The sequence below is a fragment of the Copadichromis virginalis genome, linkage group LG12 (assembly GCF_057382275.1).
Source record: "Copadichromis virginalis isolate Kocher_CV1m ecotype Utaka linkage group LG12, C_Virginalis_male_GT1.1, whole genome shotgun sequence".
Taxonomy (NCBI): Eukaryota; Metazoa; Chordata; class Actinopteri; order Cichliformes; family Cichlidae; genus Copadichromis; species Copadichromis virginalis.
Genome location: NC_140629.1, coordinates 40,092,164 through 40,109,766, shown reverse-complemented (window position 1 = coordinate 40,109,766; position 17,603 = coordinate 40,092,164). Strand labels below are relative to the sequence as shown.

At 43.6% G+C, this 17,603-nt stretch overlaps 2 protein-coding genes across 2 annotated transcripts in view; one reads left to right on the top strand and one right to left on the bottom strand.

Moving 5' to 3' along the window:
• Positions 1-3,326: 3,326 nt before the first annotated feature.
• Positions 3,327-8,246, bottom strand: LOC146697679 (ras-related protein Rab-14-like). The gene is made up of 8 exons (XM_085476532.1): positions 8,084-8,246; positions 7,545-7,603; positions 7,108-7,161; positions 6,218-6,395; positions 4,248-4,314; positions 3,865-3,952; positions 3,750-3,780; positions 3,327-3,578 (listed from the first exon to the last, which is right to left on the bottom strand). The coding sequence occupies exons 2-8, from the start codon at positions 7,594-7,596 to the stop codon at positions 3,401-3,403; spliced, it is 648 nt and encodes a 215-aa protein (XP_085332658.1). The 5' UTR covers positions 7,597-7,603; positions 8,084-8,246; the 3' UTR covers positions 3,327-3,400.
• Positions 8,247-8,617: 371 nt separating this feature from the next.
• Positions 8,618-17,603, top strand: part of LOC146697678 (actin filament-associated protein 1-like 2) — a 24,542-nt gene continuing 15,556 nt past the window's right edge. Inside the window, exon 1 of the mRNA XM_085476525.1 lies at positions 8,618-9,548. Within this exon, the coding sequence (XP_085332651.1) occupies positions 9,533-9,548 (16 nt within the window). The 5' untranslated portion in view covers positions 8,618-9,532. The remainder of the gene's footprint in view (positions 9,549-17,603) is intronic.

The window sequence follows — 17,603 nt, the reverse complement described above, 5'->3', positions numbered from 1 at the left end:
GTGAATTTTAGTTATAAGTGAATTTAATGTTAACTGAGATAAAAGTCCGACGCACTGCCCTCTGCAGGCAGACAGAAGAATTACAGTTGAACACAAGAGCAGTGAGTCATCGGCGTATATACAGCATATATATAGTTTATTTACAAAGAACTGAGTCTCCACCGTTGGACAATGACAGCTTCAGCTGCAGAGAATCATTGCAAACAATCAAACAATCAGAATAAGCTTTTTTAATTTTAGCAGATTTCTGAAAAATGAACAGACAGAAAAACAGCGACTCCATCACCTGATCTCCACCTCACTGTTATAGTTGCACATGCTTCAGCCAAACAGCAGCGCCTCCCTCAGGCTGATCAGACGATTTTGCTACGAGCACACGGAAAAATAAAAAGGACGTCAGCTGTAGTTTAACCTGATTTCGCTGCATCGTCTTCTCATTAATATATAGAAATTAAGACTCTGAACAGTGTAACGACCGAGGCCATCCCATAAAGTTTTTCCCATTTTGCATAAGAAGTGTTGTGTAATAGTTTTGGATGCTGAGCGCTTTGGCGAGGGAAGCTGAAGGCGCCGATCCCGGTGACGCCTCACAGACTTTTTGGTCACTGCAGAGTAAAAACAAACTTCAGGGTTTTTTTTATTTTGGGGTCGATCAGGAAAAAACAAAGACAGGACGCCTGAAACGCTTCGTGTTTGTTTTCACCGCATAAAGGTTTTATTGTTAAATCACTCATCATAGTTGGAGCGCGCTGCTGTCCACCAATCAGACGACAGCAGAGGGTAAAGTCACATGATTGTGCCCCGTTCAGACAGATGTGGACGCGTCACAACCAGATGCTGAGGTGACGTTTTTACTTCATATAACGTGACCTCGGCGCGAGCAGTGACATGATGACCATACGGCACCCCGGAGGCGACAAAATTCCCCAATTAAGAGATCTGCTGAGTGACGCCATGTTAAATCTACACAAACGGGATAATTTATCATTTCTTGTGTTTTCCTGGGTTTAACCAGTCGACTTTTTCTGGGTCATCATTCACTTTAATACTACAGACAAAAATTTTCAGAATGTTTTAAAATTTACGTCATATTTTCCAATTTCCCCCAAAAATAAAGTGCAACAAAACTGTAGGAATGTAGAAATACACAACAGGTGATTTACATGCATTAAAGGTAATTAAAAACATTAGTGTAATCATTTCAGTAACGATCAAAGATCCTTTTTGTTAATTTCTGTCAAAAAGTTCCAAAACTTTAAATTTTAATAAATGTGCAATAACCTTCATGTTGAAGAGACTCCAGCTCAGCCAGCCGTACTGTGTGTAATACCACTCTCTACCACAGGATGGAGCCGTCGTCCACGCCTGGTTTAAGGTTAAACGGCAGCACACCTGCTGGTGAAACACTCCCCCTGGTGGTGAAACTTTTAATGGCTTATGGACCTTCAACTCCATCTCTCCGGGTTTTGTCACTTCTGGGACTCAAAGGAAACATTTCTCGGGTATTTTGTTAATTTTAGTGTAAATAAGCAGAAATACAGGTAGACTAATTCCAGGTTAACTGATCCAAACTCTAAATGCAAAAGCTGCTCCCTCCCATTAGTGCTCACAGACTTTGGTGGTTTAAAAGTGTGAAATGAAATCTGGCAGAGCATCACTCGGAGCTTTGGGAAGCTTTTAGTGCAGGAATGATTTTTCAAAGAGGAAAACAGTAGATCCAGAAACCATGAAGGCATCATTTTCTCCACAAAGCACATTCTCCCTCAGATACGCTCGCTGGTGTCTACGTGACGTTTGAAGCAGTGACGTCTCCACAGCAGCGCGGCGGAAACCAGAGAAAGCACAGTGATAAAGTGCAATCCTGGCTCAACAACGCAAACACAATGGCCACAAGGGGGAGCTGTGGGAACATCCTGTATTTATTTGGTTAAAACCAAAAACAGAAACAAGAAAATAATGAAGGCATTTAATAAAAATCCATCCTGAACTGATCCAGCGAGGGGCCGGAGAGACGTTCGGGTTCTTCATCCCTCACAGAGCGACCGAGACTCACATCAGTTCACAGACTTCATAAATTGAAAGGGTGGCTGTGTGGGTGGAGCTGCAGGCGCAGACTGTCTCATCCGATGGTTCCTAACCGACCTTCCGACCTCTTTCCTGTCACTATTTTCCTCCCTTGGAGCTGGGAGATGGGAACTTGCAGTAATTTTCATGCATTCAAATGACTTTCATACTACACAGCAGTGGTGAAAAAACAAAACCTGGCAGCTGTACTGGCTTCGTGCAGACAGAAAGAGGCAATAAAAGCTAAAACGCCGTCACGACTCGATGGTTGGGGTGCTCCTTTCTCGTTGCTCTCTCAGCTTCTGCTTCCTAAAATAACAGAGGTGGATTTCTGCAGGAGCTCAGAGGCTCCTTCAGTCAGCTTCCAGCTTCACAGCGCTCAGGTGTCCTCTTTGGTTCTGAAGGTGACAGACGTCCGCTGGCCTGCGCTCCGGTTCAGTCTACAAGCTCACAACATTTCCCTGCAGAGAGCTGAACATCCCGGGTGAGCCGAGACATCCAGGCAGAGCCAACCGAGGGATGGAGTTTGAACGTAAATCAGAATTGGGAACCTGGACTCGGACTGAGAGCAGCGAGTCTGCTTATTTTGAATTTCATTTTGTCCCAATTTGGTTTTGTTTGTCTGAATTTAAACATTTTACTTATGGGAGAAAAAACGAAAGATGCTAAATCTGTGAAACCTTCACTTTAGTCCGGATTCAGTCGACCCTACTCTGGACTCTGCACAGTCCAGGCCGCACGCCGGCCCGCCGTAGCTGACTGACAGGAGTCCTCCGTGATCGCCAGCGTTCACCGTCACGTCCTGCTGCGGCGGTTTGTCTGGGTCGGTCTGATCAATGGCGCTGATTGGTTTGTTGATAAGGAAGCCCGAATTTTATGGAAAACCAAATGTGGCGTACTCACGATGATCCTGATCGAGTCTGCAGGAGGTTTTTAATGCGTGTGAGCTGAAGCATCCTCGAAGGGGAGAGCGGCCCAGTTTGGGGGAGTTCTCTGGTTTTGAGATTAAAGCGTTGTGGTTTACAAAGGCCAGATTGACACAGGTCTGTGCTCAGACTGGTTTTGGATGAGGTCGCCGCCTCGGTTGGTCCTGATCTGGGAGCCTTTCTGAGCCAGTTCACGCTGCAGAGATGTGCTTCTAGATTTGGTTTTCAGGATCGGGTCAGAGTTGGTAAAGTCTCGAACGGATGGAGGATTGTTGAATCTTGCTTTGGATTAGAAAACGGCGGGTGGACAGCGCCGATGATGAGTGTGGACTGGTTCTGGGTGTGAGTGTTAGTGCCCGGCGGAGTCCGTGTGTCGGTCTGTTCGATGCGTTCGTACTTTCTGTTCAAGGTTAACAGCTGCAGCCTTCCTTTGCTGGCTGGTTGTCGGGGTTGGGGCGCCCCCCCTGCAGTGTCGAAGGTTTGTGCTGGACTCCCGACTCGGCGGCGTTCAGGTCCAGGCTGCCATCTTGAATGTTCTGGTAGATCCTCTTCGCTGCCTCCAGGAAGGCCTCCTCCACGTTCTCGCCTCTGCAGAAGAAGCAGAGGCCAAACTCGTCAGGACTTATTAAAACATCAGTCATCACAAAGACCCAGAAACACGTGTTCATGCACTTCACCGTTCTGTGGTGTGAACGGGTTTCTGAATGAATCGTAACCATCGAGCCACTACGAGCTTCCTCTCTAACACGCCGTACTTACGTCTTGGCACTGGCCTCCAGAAACAGCAAACCTGAGAAACAGGAAGCAGAAATCAGAGGAATCAGCGAGTCTCCGTCTGCTGCTGAGCGTTTATCTGATCGTGCGAGCGTCTCACCGTTCTCCTCGGCAAACTGTTTGGCCTCCTCGTACGTCACGTCTCTCTGAGCCTCCAGGTCGGCCTTGTTGCCGATCAGAATGATCACCTACGACACGGAGACACGCAGACTGAGCAGCGACTCTTCAGCGCGTCACAGGTTAAAGGATGTTTCGTGCACAGCAGCTTAACAGGTGTTTGTTAGCTGCACGGGGTTACTGCCATAAACGTGAGCAGGGATGTAATAACTGTTTACTTGTAGCTGCGGTCCAGCCAAGTCTGTTTACGCACCGCAGCTCTGGGTCACTTTCACCTTCAGACTCCATTTTGAAATCATTCTCTCTCTCCTGCCTGAAAAGAAGATTTAAAAGAGTCGCCACAGAAGTCTGCGTGGGCGCACTCACCGTGTTTGGGTTGGTCAGGTTCCTGGCGTCCGTCAGCCAGCTGCTCAGGTGATTGTAGGTACTTCTCCTGAACACACAAAAATAACAAAGTCAATACACTCTCTGAACGTTTGTCTGACATTTAGTCCACAGCAGCATCGACTGTCAGGGCGCCATCAGAGTCACCGCCTGGCAAATATTTAGTCTGGATGAGAATCCTACAAAGGAACCGGTTCTTGGTCGACCTGCTGCTTTCAAGTCACTCTCTAAGATTTAAACATTACCGCCCACCATCAGCCAAGAGCAGGTGGAGGCCTCCATCAACAACCTCATCACATGAAACATAACACTACTTTTAAAGGGACAGTCTACACCCTGCATCACACATGAGTGTGATCCACAGAAAATTCACTCATGCAGGAACTTTTTCCTTTCTCACGTCTACATTCAAAAGTGGCTTCAGGGCGATTAATGTTTTAAGGTTGATCCTACAATAATACACACAGAGAAAAACCCAACAATCATATGACCCCCTATGAGCAGCACTTTGGTGACAGTGGGAAGGAAAAACTCCCTTTTAACAGGAAGTAACCTCCAACAGAACCAGGCTCAGGGAGGGGCGGGGCCATCTGCTGTGATTGGTTGGGGTGAGAGAAGGAAGACAGGATGAAGACATGCTGTGGAAGAGAGACAGAGGTTAATAACAGATATGATTCAGTGCAGAGAGGTCTGTTAATACATAGTGAGTGAGAAAGGTGACTGGAAAGGAAACACCCAATGCATCATGGGAATCCCCCGGCAGCCTACACCTATTGCAGCATAACTAAGGGAGGATTCAGGGTCACCTGGTCCAGCCCTAACTATATGCTTTAGCAAAAAGGAAAGTTTGAAGCCTAATCTTGAAAGTAGAGATAGTGTCTGTCTCCTGAATCCAAACTGGAAGCTGGTTCCACAGAAGAGGGGCCTGAAAACTGAAGGCTCTGCCTCCCATTCTACTTTTAAATACATGGACAGATAGAGCTGGGTGTCATCTGCATAGCAGTGTAAATGTATGCTATGTCTTCTAATGATACTGCCTAAGGGAAGCATGTATAATGTAAACAGAATTGGTCCTAGCACTGAACCCTGTGGAACTCCATAATTAACCTCAGTGTGTGAAGAGGACTCTCCATTTACATGCACAAACTGGAGTCTATTAGATAGATATGATACAAACCACTGCAGTGCAGTACCTGTAATACCTACAGCATGTTCTAATCGCTCTAATAGGATATTATGGTCGACAGTATCGAACGCTGCACTGAGGTCTAGCAGGACAAGCACAGAGATGAGTCCACTGTCAGAGGCCATAAGAAGATCATTTGTAACCTTCACTAAAGCTGTTTCTGTGCTGTGATGAGCTCTGAAACCTGACTGAAACTCTTCAAATAAACCTCTGCAGATGATCTGTTAGCTGTTTGACAACTACTCTTTCAAGGATGTTTCAGATCCACCAAAACAAAAAAAGCTGAGCACAGAGATAATGCTCAGTTCCTCATGCCTCAGTGCACACTTCCTCCTGCACAGTGATATAGCTGGTGGATGTAGACTGTAGAAAGAAAATAGTTCCGACGTGAAGCCGCTCACCGGAGCGTCTGTGGATCACTTCCAGTTTTATCAGTTTACTTTGTTTTAACTGACGTATTTAATCTTACATGACTTTACATACACCTTCATCATTTATTATTCATCTAATGGTTCGACTTTTTCTACTAGGACAGAAACTTACATTCATTTCGTGTATGTTTTGTATGAAATGATCTTCACTGCATATCTGATTTGTTTTGTTGGTTTTTGTCTTTTTATCAGTTTGTGATCTCAAACAACAAAGTGCTGAATTAGCAGCTCGACAGGACGGAGCAACCAGAGTTTTACATTTATGGTGAACTGTCCCTTTAAGTAAACAGGACACAGATTTCTCCTCCTCCATCCACCCTCGCCTGCCTAGGTACCTGGTGATGTCGTAGACCATGAGGGCCCCGGCGGCCCCCCTGTAGTAGGACCTGGTGACGGCCCTGAACCGCTCCTGACCCGCCGTGTCCCATATCTGCAGCTTCACCTTCTGCCCGTGAACCTCCATGATCCTCGTCCCGAACTCCACCCCGATGGTGTGAGGACAGTCTGCCATGACTGCAGCGCGCACACACACACACACACACACACACACACACACACACACACACACACACACACACACAGGAATTGGACGGGCAGTGGTCACCAACAGGTAAGTAAAGGTAAAAATGTTTGTGTTTGTCGCTGTCTCAGGCACAAACACACGAAATCTGTTATCAGAATGAATTTCATGAAACCATCCAGATAGAATCAAACACACGAGTCGCTTTTTGTTTTTTTCCTAGCATAACAAACTGAATGCTAAAAGCTAATCTATTTACATTGTTCATCAATTCAAAGAAATCCTGTTAAATGTTTCCAAAGTTGGAGGTTTACGGTTACATCAAAATGAAGAAAAAAAAACCATAAATCGATATTTATGAAGCCCGAACTTGACACTTGATCATTATTAAGATATTTATATGATAAACTAGAGCCGTGCTGTTAAACAGCTAAGACGGATTCCTAATCAACAAACTTGACATTATTAGAAAAAAGACTCTAAAAGTCAGCCTGAACTGATTTTCCACTGCTTGCCTTTCAAAATAAAAGACCTAGAAACACAGGCTGTACCACTTTGCCCCTCATACCCAAACAGTGGTGGTAAATTTTAAATATCCATAACTCACAATTTCATCATACATGTATAATAACAATAAAAGCCTATTCTATTCTATTCTATTCTTAAACTTCAGTAAACAAAGAGAAGAAGAAAAGCAGCACTCACACTTCTTCTCTGTGAACTGATGCAGCAGACACGACTTCCCGACTCCCATATCACCTGCAGACAGACAAACACAGGTGAGGTCGGCCACCAAGGCTGACAGTGATCAGGAAACACCCGGATGAAGCGTTTTTACTCCCCGTGATTGAAGTGTTCCTGCTCATTCACCGTCCAGTTTCACTCCTGGACTTTACCAGAGCAGCGCTGCATGAGTCACAGCTCAACATCGTCTTTATTTAATATCTGCACCCGCTGCAGACACTCCACATTTACCAGCGCCAGGTTCTGCACTTCTGCAAGCTTAGTCTAGAAGGAGGGAGTTTACTGATGTGAGGGGCAGCGGTCACGGATACAGAACGGTTATTATAAACGGACTCATGCAAAGCTGCTCTGGCAGAGCTGCGGGAGTAAACACAGGAGCTGGAGCTCGGGTCACTCACCGATGATGATGTATTTGAAGATGTAGGAGTAGTTGTAAGGTGCGGCTGTCATCGTGATCCTGCGGAGAGAAAACAAAGAAATGTGTTTGGTTTAAACCGAGAACCTGAGCTCAAACACGGGGCTCCACCCTCGGTCTGAGCCCGGTCACAGTGATCCTCGGAGCTCGGTCTGAGCCTCCAAACACACCGAGTGAGACACAAACAGCTCAGAGAAGGAAGCAGCCGGCTGAGCTAGCAGAAGCTAACGCCGAGCCCAGCGTTAGCTTTAAACACCGTGACAGCCCCGCGGAGAGGAAGCTTTCATCCTCATCACACGTATGAAACGCTGACGGCTCAACCACAGGAACCCCCCGAGGAGTCCCCCGAGCCCCCCTGGAGCTCCACTCCTGGAGCTAAGTGGCTAACAGCTGCACTGCTGTCTACGCCTTGCTAACAGCTAAACGCTAACGGCAGGAGGTCACTTTCTGAAGCTTTTACAGTAAAAACAACCGAATAATAAACCAATCAGACAGGAGGCGTTACACGTCGCTGTGTTTTACCTTCAGTCAGGGTGTCTATCCGACCTGTAAAGCTGCTTAAAACGCTGGTTCGCCGGGTAGTTTTATCTAACTTGATGGGTCGCTTGCTGAGCCGTCAGGAAAATCTTCTACCTCTTCCGCGACTCTTCCTCATCAAGGAGAAAAGAGGTAGTATCGCGAGACTTACAGCTTCCTACTGCCGCCCAGCGGACGAGAAGGGGATTTAGACACACCCAACCGTCCCGTTTGTAACTTTATTTATTTACATCTTTCTTTCTTTCTTTCTTTCTTTCTTTCTTTCTTTCTTTCTTTCTTTCTTTCTTTCTTTCTTTCTTTCTTTCTTTCTTATTTTTTTAAAGTGACCCAAATTAGTTAATAGAAGCTCTTGTTTCTATAGATATATGTTACCAAATTACTGCGACAATGAAAAACACTGAAAAATGTGACGATTGTCTGCAGGTTTGCAGTCAGAAACAGAAGGGTTCCTTTACCCTTTAACTCCTAATGGGGTTCACAGAGGTCATATGTAGTTATTTTGAAAATGTTTGACTGAAATAAATGAGCTTCTAATGTTGCAAGAAGGTCCTGAATTAGGCTCCACCATCAGGCTGGGGTCTTTTTGTGTGGAGTTTGCATGTTCTGTCCAGGTACTCCAGCTTCCTCCCACATTCCAAAGACATGCAGTTAGTGGGGTTAGGTGGAAACACTAAATTGCCCATAGGTGTGAATGGTTGTCTTTCTCTTTGTGTTAGCCCCGTGACGACTGGTGTCCACTCCAGTTTGTGTCCTGCCTCTCAGCCTACAACAGCTGGGATAGGCTCTACCACCCCCGGGACCCTGACAAGCGGAAGCAGCAGAGGATGGATTTTGTCGATACAGTTGGACAAATGAAAACATACATTATATTTATTGAAAACATAAACTTGGTTTAATATAAGTAAATTACAGGATATTCTCAAGTAGAAGAATAACTTATATTTCTAAATAAAAAGAGGCCTGAGTAATTTTGTAATCCAGCTGCTCTCCCTCGATTTTCTGATAGCTGTGGAATTATTATTATTATTATTATTATTATTGTTATTATTATTACTTTAGTTTGTGGAGCATCACTGAAGAAACCCTTAAAGCCAGAATGTTAGCAGATATTTTTCTTCTTGTGTATTTTCTAAATGTGTTTGTGTACTGGATGATAACAGTGGGCACATTGTTAAAGTGACTTTGTATTTAAGGTTTCTCTGTGCATGCCCGTGCATAATGAGAGCACTGGCTCGCCCTCTCTCTCCTCCCTCCTGTGCTGAGGTCACAGACGCGTTCAGACAGACTCGCCTGGCAGAACTCAAACTGCTTCTCACAGAGCAGATAGAGGGAGTTCAGGGAGGAGGAAACAGGAGGAAATCTGTTTGCCGTTTGATGTTGGATTCTTTAGCAGAGATATGAGCCTGAGGATCAGCAGACACTGAGACGACCGACATGGACAAACAGAAAGGTACCGTGACCCACAACAAGTCTTACAGATGTTTCAGGAATGACGACAGAGGCATAAAACTCATCCACACATGAAACCTGACGTTACCTGATATTTGTTTTTTATATTTAAAAATGTTTCACATGTATCATACACAGCATGCATGTTTCAGATGTAATCTGATTACAAATGGAGATTTACTTTGAAACTTTCCTTTAATGTGTTTAACATCCACGTACTCTTTTGTCTTTCATATCACGTGGAAAAAAAATGTTAAAACTAATTGTAATAAAGTACTAACAAAGCACTCAGCAATTACCAGGGCCAAAACTTGCAGTTCCTCCAGTTTCCACCGGGGGCAGCAGCGAGTTGGTCCCTATAGACTCCCATGTTAACACTTTACAGCAGTAATAAACACTTTTACAGCCCGATGTAAACTGTTCGGTCTCTGTAGGTATATTTGTGGTGGGTTGTATAGGTCACCTGTAAAAGGTTTAAGGTTTGCATTCTTAGGGGCGTGGCCTCTTTGACTGACAGGTGGATGGTGACGCAGGTGGCTGTAGCTGCTAGCTGTCTGCTAGCGTCACCTGAACTGGACTTTTGGACCGTGTTTGTGCTGTTGGAGCCTTTCGGAGCATTTTAATGACATCATCAGACCAATAATACTGCTGCTGTGAGGTCACTGTAGTAACAGACCAATCCAGTAAGAGAAAGTTAGGGATTCTGACTGGATGTTACTTATTAGCAAGTATCTGAGCTAGCTAGCATTACCTGATATGCAGTTTTTATGTTTATTTCCATGTTTGTCTATCATATTAATATATATACGCTGATATTTTGGCTGCTGACTCATGTGACCACTAGAGGTCAGGTGTGAGTTGTTATAAGTTGTACTATATTTATTATTTTGGGATGTTTTACGTTTGTAGTTATGAACAAATCAAACTAACCTTAGGCTTGTGTTGTATTGTGTATAAAATATTTAGATGGTGGTAATAGACTTGATTTCAAATGACTGGTTGATTAGATAGTTTAAATTCATTCATTAAAATCGGTATAAATAAACAGCAAAAAGCCATGCTGTTCTCTAACAGTTTAATTTATCTTCTGTATCATGTGAGAAACACTTTGTATATGAGCATGTATGTATTTGTGGCCAAAGCAGCTTTAAATCAAAGGAAGTGTTGACAGAAGGAAAAGGGCCATGATGCTGCTATAACTGGCTCCAGCTGAAAAGTTTAGAAAAAGCTGAAAGTGATTTAAGTTACTTTACCATGAAAACCAAACCCTAAAATTATCTGAAAGACAGGATTTCTCCTCACCGCCTGTGTGTGGGTACTTGCACAGCTATCTTTGTGGGGACCTATGTATTTATTGACTTTTTAAGGACCCTTCTGTGTTGTGAGGACAGACTCTTAAAGGCCCGTTTGTGGGTTTGGATTTAGTTTAAGGGTTCAGGTTAAAAAGAGGTTTAGGTTAGGGGGCCGTGAAAGGCCTCAGAAGGTCCTCACAATCACAGAAGTACAAACATGTGTGCAGCAGGGTGTGGAGCAGCTTTCTTTAATCTGGCTGGCAAGAGAGCAGAAACATTTACATTACTGCGCTGCTGTTTCCTCAAACTGACCCGCTTCCAGCTGGAGGCTGACCACCTCCCCACTAACCTGCTGCTTACCGGGACCTGTAGCCACTTTGCATTTTTATTGTTGTTTGTAACAACAAGTAACTCTGATTAGAGCAAACCAAAGTGATTTGAGAGATCAGTGTATCTAGATAACTCCCTGAAGTAACCGTACCACATGTAACGAGGTAAAAATACTCAGCAACATGTCCAACGTGTAAATGAGAAACTAAAGTATGTTCAGCTTCGTGTAACTACAGGTGTTGCAGTAAAATGCATCAGCAGCATGTCCCCATTGGGGCTGTTTTATCTACGTTATATATAGTAGATGATGGTTTTTAAAATAGGGTCAGCCCCCCCAAGAGGTCACCAGGTCATGGGATGATTTATGGGAAACAAGTAAAATCTATTTCCTGTTTTCAGAGCTAATTTAAAGTTTTTTTCTATAAATTTTGAGTAGGTCTTGTACCTCAGACTGAGCGCTACCAGGAGGAGCTGGGAAACATCAGAATACTCCTTTTAGCCAGCGATTAGCACATGAGGTCAGGAAACAATCTGACTTAATGGCAGAAAAATGTTAAAATTGTTGGTGTGGATACTTTAAAGACACAAACACACAGAAAATCTAAACAGTCTATTAGCTCAGTCTCCAGAGAGCAGCAGCGGGAGGAGGAGGAGGAAGTGATGATGATGAGGTGGAGGAAGGAGGATAGACGAGGACAGATGGGTATTTCTGATAGTTGCGTTGCTAACATACCACCGGTGTGATAAAGACTCCACAGCAGCAGGAGGATGGATTGTGACACGTTCTCCCTTACAGAATAAAAATGATGTTTTCTACAGAAAAAACACGGACGTAACCATGTGACTTCACCCATGGGTTTCTGGGACTTTTCATAGCGTTTCGGTTGCTTCCATGTTGTGAAACGATTAGTGGTGGTGAAGCCTCACAGACAGCGATCAGCTCAGCAACACAGGGCCAAGCAGTTTGTGTATCAGGCTGTAAACATGTTTATTTCTGCTGTCAGATTATAATGTGGACGTCTGTGGGACTGCCTCACTGCTGGTGCCCCTGCTGGACGTTACAGGAACTGCATGTTCAGCCTCTGTGGGAGCTTCTTTCACAGTTTTTAAATGATGAACTAAGTTATTAGGAAAACTACCTCACCTATGTTAAAACATACCACGTATGTATTATTGTAGGGTCTACCTTACACTATAAAGCACCTCGAGGTGACTGCTGTTGTGATTCGGCGCCGTATAAATAAAACTGAATTGAATTAATTGTGACAAAGTGATTCAGGTTATGGTCGTCTAATATTACATTTTATTTGATGACCTGAGAAACAAAAGTGACAAATAGCAAAAAAAGAAACAGTAAAAATGTTTTTTCGCAGCGCTGTAAGCAGGTTTATGTAAGTGTAGATGATCTAATGCCCAACGACAGTCAATTATCGGGTATCAGAACCTGAACGAGCTCTGTGGTTCCAGCGACTGCCCCCCGATTGGACAACGCTGGACAAACTGCTTCCTGGTTGGATGTAATTGCTGCATAATGTTGTTAGGATATCATTGTTGTGATGGACACCATTGGTACTGTAGTGTGACCGGTTTCAGCTGGAAACGTGACTTTTAGTTTAAACTGCTGAAGCAGATGCGTCGCTGTGGTCAGTCGAGTTATTTGTTTTTGACGGATTCGTTTAGGTTATGGTTTAAGGATAAGTGTCCAGGAAATGAATGGAAGTTAATGTACTAATGATGTAAACAGGCCTGAAAGTGTGCACTGCAACATCAAAGCCCGAGACAGGAAGTAATGCAGATGGTCAGATAAACAGCGTTCAGCAACACAAACTCTTGATTCTGCGTCCGTCCAGCAGCCGTCCGTCTCTGTCTCCTTTCTGCTGTTGTTGTTCATCTTCAGGGTTTGTGGGTGTTTGAGGAATTTGCAGCTCGCTGCTTAAACAGCAGTTTGATTTAAATCAGCATCAGAGGAGTTAATCAGGAACATTTAGCCCTCGTCTCCCACTCGGCTCACAGCGTGAATGGACTCGGCCTCTCTGTATGAATGAGCCACCGGACAATCAGCTGCTGTTTCCTCTGCATGTTTTTACATGTTCTGCTCTGTGTTGTACTGATGATGACTCAGTACAGTTTACGTCTAAACAACAACAGAAAAGCATTAAAGACTGAAAACCTTTACTTAGTTACACCTACTCTGTGTCGCTGTTTCCCATATCCTTATATAAATACTGCATCCACACACACAGATGCTAATTAGTGTTCAGAGCTTCACTTCCTGGATGGTCTGAAGCCACAGTTATTGTCAGGTAATAGCTTTAGGAAACTCTAGTCATTACTGAGGATGTCCTCCATGTCCTTAATGTGAGTCTAGTCATGACTAAAGGTTGTAAAGGTTTATTAGGAGGTTCTATTTATCTGTGAAGTGGGCTTTTGTGGTGCTAAGGGAAGTTTTGTCGCCATCGAAGAGGTTCTAGTCATCCTTTAGGAGGTCATGCTTGTCTCTGAAATCCTCGAGGTGGTTGTGAGGTGATGTTCTACAGGTCTATGAGGTATTTTTCTGTGAAGGGACTCTTACATACTCTTTAGGAGGTTGAAGAGATTCTAGTTTTTCTTGAGAACGCTGCGCTGGCCTCTGAGGATGTTTCAGACGTGCTAATGTTGGTTCTAGTAATGATTTGTGTAGTTTTGGATGGGGTTTGAGACATCTCCTAAGTGGTTATCTGTGAAGAGGGAACTTTAAGAGGTTGTGGTTGTCACTGAAGAGGTTCTATTCATCCCCTGGAAAGTTAAACTGGTGAGCGAGGGTGTTCTAGAAATCTTCATGGTGGTTGTGTGACTGGAGATCGCAGAGAGGTTCTAGAGGTCTTTTGAATGCCCGTCTGTGAGGGTGCACTTGAATAACTTTTGGGTCCCCTGTAGTAGGGGTGGGCGATATAAACAATATACGATAGAAACGATATAAATTTGGCCAACGATAGAGATTTTGACTATATCGCGATAGCGCATGTTGATGATGTCATCAAGCTGCGGCTGTTTTGGTCGAAAGCATCGCAGTGGCTACAACCATTATCATTCACAGCAAAGAGATGAAGCACATTTGAAATATGGGGAAAGCCAAAAACTGCGCTTCCTCCACTTCTGTAACATTGATTCATTAATGTTGGATTCTCTGCAGCTGTTCTATCCACATGTTGTTGCTGTATATTAACTCATTCACTGCCAGCCATTTACAAATCAGGTAACTCCCCACTGCCAGGGTTTTTGAGCATTTTTACTCATTTTTGAAGAGCCACAGAAAACTGTGTGTTATGATCATATAAACGCTGAACCTACCAAAATGAAGAACAGACTCTCTTCTTTCATCCAAAAAAAAAAAGCTTGTTTCTACCATTTTCCATTCTTTAGTAATCAGCTGTAGAAGAGAGGTGGGTTCCACCAAAAATGCCTGTTTTGACCAACAAAAGGGAGAAAACGAGCTTTTTGTGAAAAATACATTTCAAGCAGAAAAGTGTCTTTGACACTAATATTTCTTGCTTTGTGACACCTCTAACATATAAAATAGTTTTTCACTTCTATAAAACAGAAATAACACTGAGAAAGGTTATGTTTTATCAAAACAATTTATTTACAAATATATGAAAAAATAAAATTCACTGACAAGCTGCCCGAGGTTGTATTCTAGCCCCTCCCATTGAAAAACGTAATTGACGTCTATAGACGTCAATGGCAGTGAATGAGTTAATAACTAACCTCGTATTGTGGATGAATAATCTCAGTTGTTCTCCTGACTGAAGTTTGGCCCGTGTACAGCATCCTGCTATGCGACTGTATTTGTCCCAAACCACCAGAATCCGTCACGTTAACTTTTATCGAGTGGAAAAAAAGTTGGCGTTCATCCTCCAGCTTCACTATGTTTATGCTAACATAGCTGTGTCGCTAGCAATCACGTAGCACAACATTATATACCAGCTAGCCCAACTTCAGTAACCCTACAAACGCCACTGCTGTTTAGTTTCCTGTCTTCATTTATGTTGGGAGTGACAGCAGAGCTGTACGTTTGAATTAGTTTCAAAAATCTCTATCAGAACATGGTATGAAATGTTTAGGTGGAAACTAGCGAGCTAACTTCCTGCTAACTTCTAACTCCGTTAAATTTAATAAATTCTGTTTTCATGGATGTTAAACTTAATTGTTACACCCGATAAAGCAGCAACGCTGATCATTTAATTAAAAATGAAAGAATTTAGACACTTTTTAACTCTCAGTGTTCGTTTGACTTTGGGACCTGAAGCTGACGGAGTTTTGGGCCCAGATTACTCCGTGAAGCTCCTCACTACGGCAGCGTAATGCTCTGACGAGCCATCAAACAGTGCAGCTTATCAAAGTTGTACTAAAACATTTTTAACAGATTTCTGCAGCCAAAATCGGTTCGAGGTCAGTCAGTAAGCACAACCAGAATTCATACATAAGGAACTCTCGATTTTTGAGAAAATTAAAGAATTTTAAGTGTGGAAAACACGCTATACAGAAGAAAAGAATATATCGTGATATATCGTTACCGCACATGCTTCATATTATATCGCGATATGAATTTTAGGCCATATCGCCCAGCCCTACCCTGCAGGAGATTGCAGAGGTTCCTGTTTTCATTTAGAAGTTCTACTGGCCATGTTCTAGATGTCCTTATGATGATTATAGTGATGATTTATGTAGTTTATATGGACATTAGGCAGGTTCTAGGTGTGGTCCTTTAGGAGGTCATACCAGTCTCTGGGTTCCTGGGAGTGCTTATGGTGTTGAGAGGTTAAAAAAACAGTTTTCAGAGCTTTTTGTACATTTTTGTTTTGTTTTTTTAAAACGAATATAACTGTGGACTGTTGGACATCCTTAATGATTCATGTTAAACTAACAAAGGCCCTGACAGGCTGCTCTTACCTTCACTAAATGTTTTTGTTCTGTAATAAGTAAAGCTGACGGGGGATGGTCAGTTTGCTACGAGCAGGTTGATTAAACATGAAAACTGTGATGAAGTCCGTCTGTGTTCGTGTTATGAATGAAGCCGTTGTTGTGTGTGAATGAATACTCACTCTGTTTCACTTCAGAAGATAAGAGCTGAAATCATTCAAAGGCAGAAAAACAAGATGCTGATTCTTCACTCTCAGACAGAAACACACATCAGCCGCGGCTCCTCATCTGCATCCTCAGATGATCGTAATAAAATGTGATTCACATGTAAAAGTCAGTTTCATACAGAACAACAGTCTGACCGCACCTGTTCAGGTAAACGTTTCCTGCACAAATATGCAGATGTTCTGGCCTTCACGTGTTAATTGATGACAGGATGCAAACTGATAAGCTCCTGGCTCCTGCCAATATTTAACTCAGAGTAAACACAGTTACATCACCTGAATCCCTGCTGTGCACAGGAACTCGAAAAGTTCGTTGTTTCTTTTTTCTTATCACATGAGAGAAAACTCATTATGGAAACTCAGAGCAGAGAAACAAAAACAAAAATGGATCTTATCTCGGCCAGCTTACACTCAGACTGTGGGAGCAAACCCACCTGCCACAGTAACAATCTGCCCAAACACACACTGTCCTCATAGTGAATCCCAAAATCTCAAAGAAATGATGCAAATATGCAGTTTTTAACATCCAGGAAACTATTTACACCCCTTCAGTCCTCAGATATTTTTACATTTCAGAATCATGAATCACATCTGGATTCATGTAAATTGCAGCTGTGGGTCAGACGCTCACTTTGCTGTATCCACTTATTTTTATCAAAACTAAAGTAAGACCTCGTTTTTCCTGGGCTGGTTCAGCCAAGCAGCCGATAGTGTGGTTGAACCCACACCGTCCATATTCAGTCTCTTTCTGAGAGACATAAATGAGTGTTGGGGTCGATTTGAAGGAGAAGACGGCCAAAATCAATCACTCCACTCGGAAACGAAGGAAGAACATTCTTATTATTATTCATCTCCCCCCATCTCAGCATCCTCCACTGGCACACCAACCCTGTGGATGTCCTCCGTCACTACATCTGTGATCCTCCTCTTTTCCTCCGGCCCCAGCGTCACCTCCACACTCCTGTCTTTACTTTTCTCTCACTTCCTCCTAACATGCCTTCCCCCCACCCTCCTCCTCGGCCTTCAATAAACCGCAGCATCATTTCCACCGACACCCTGTTGAGCACGAGCACAGGAGGCAGCCCTCCCATCCACCCCAGTACCCCCCTGACCCCCATGGCTGGACCAAAATGAAGAAAGAAAATGCAAGACTGAGATATCAGTGTCCATATTTTGGATGAGAGGGTGGAGTGGTAAGCTGGAGTCCAGGGGTCCAGTTCAGGTGAAGCTGTGTCACCATCCACCTGTCAGTCAAAGAGACCACGCCCCTTAATAATGCAAACTATGACCATCCCGTCCGTCCCATAG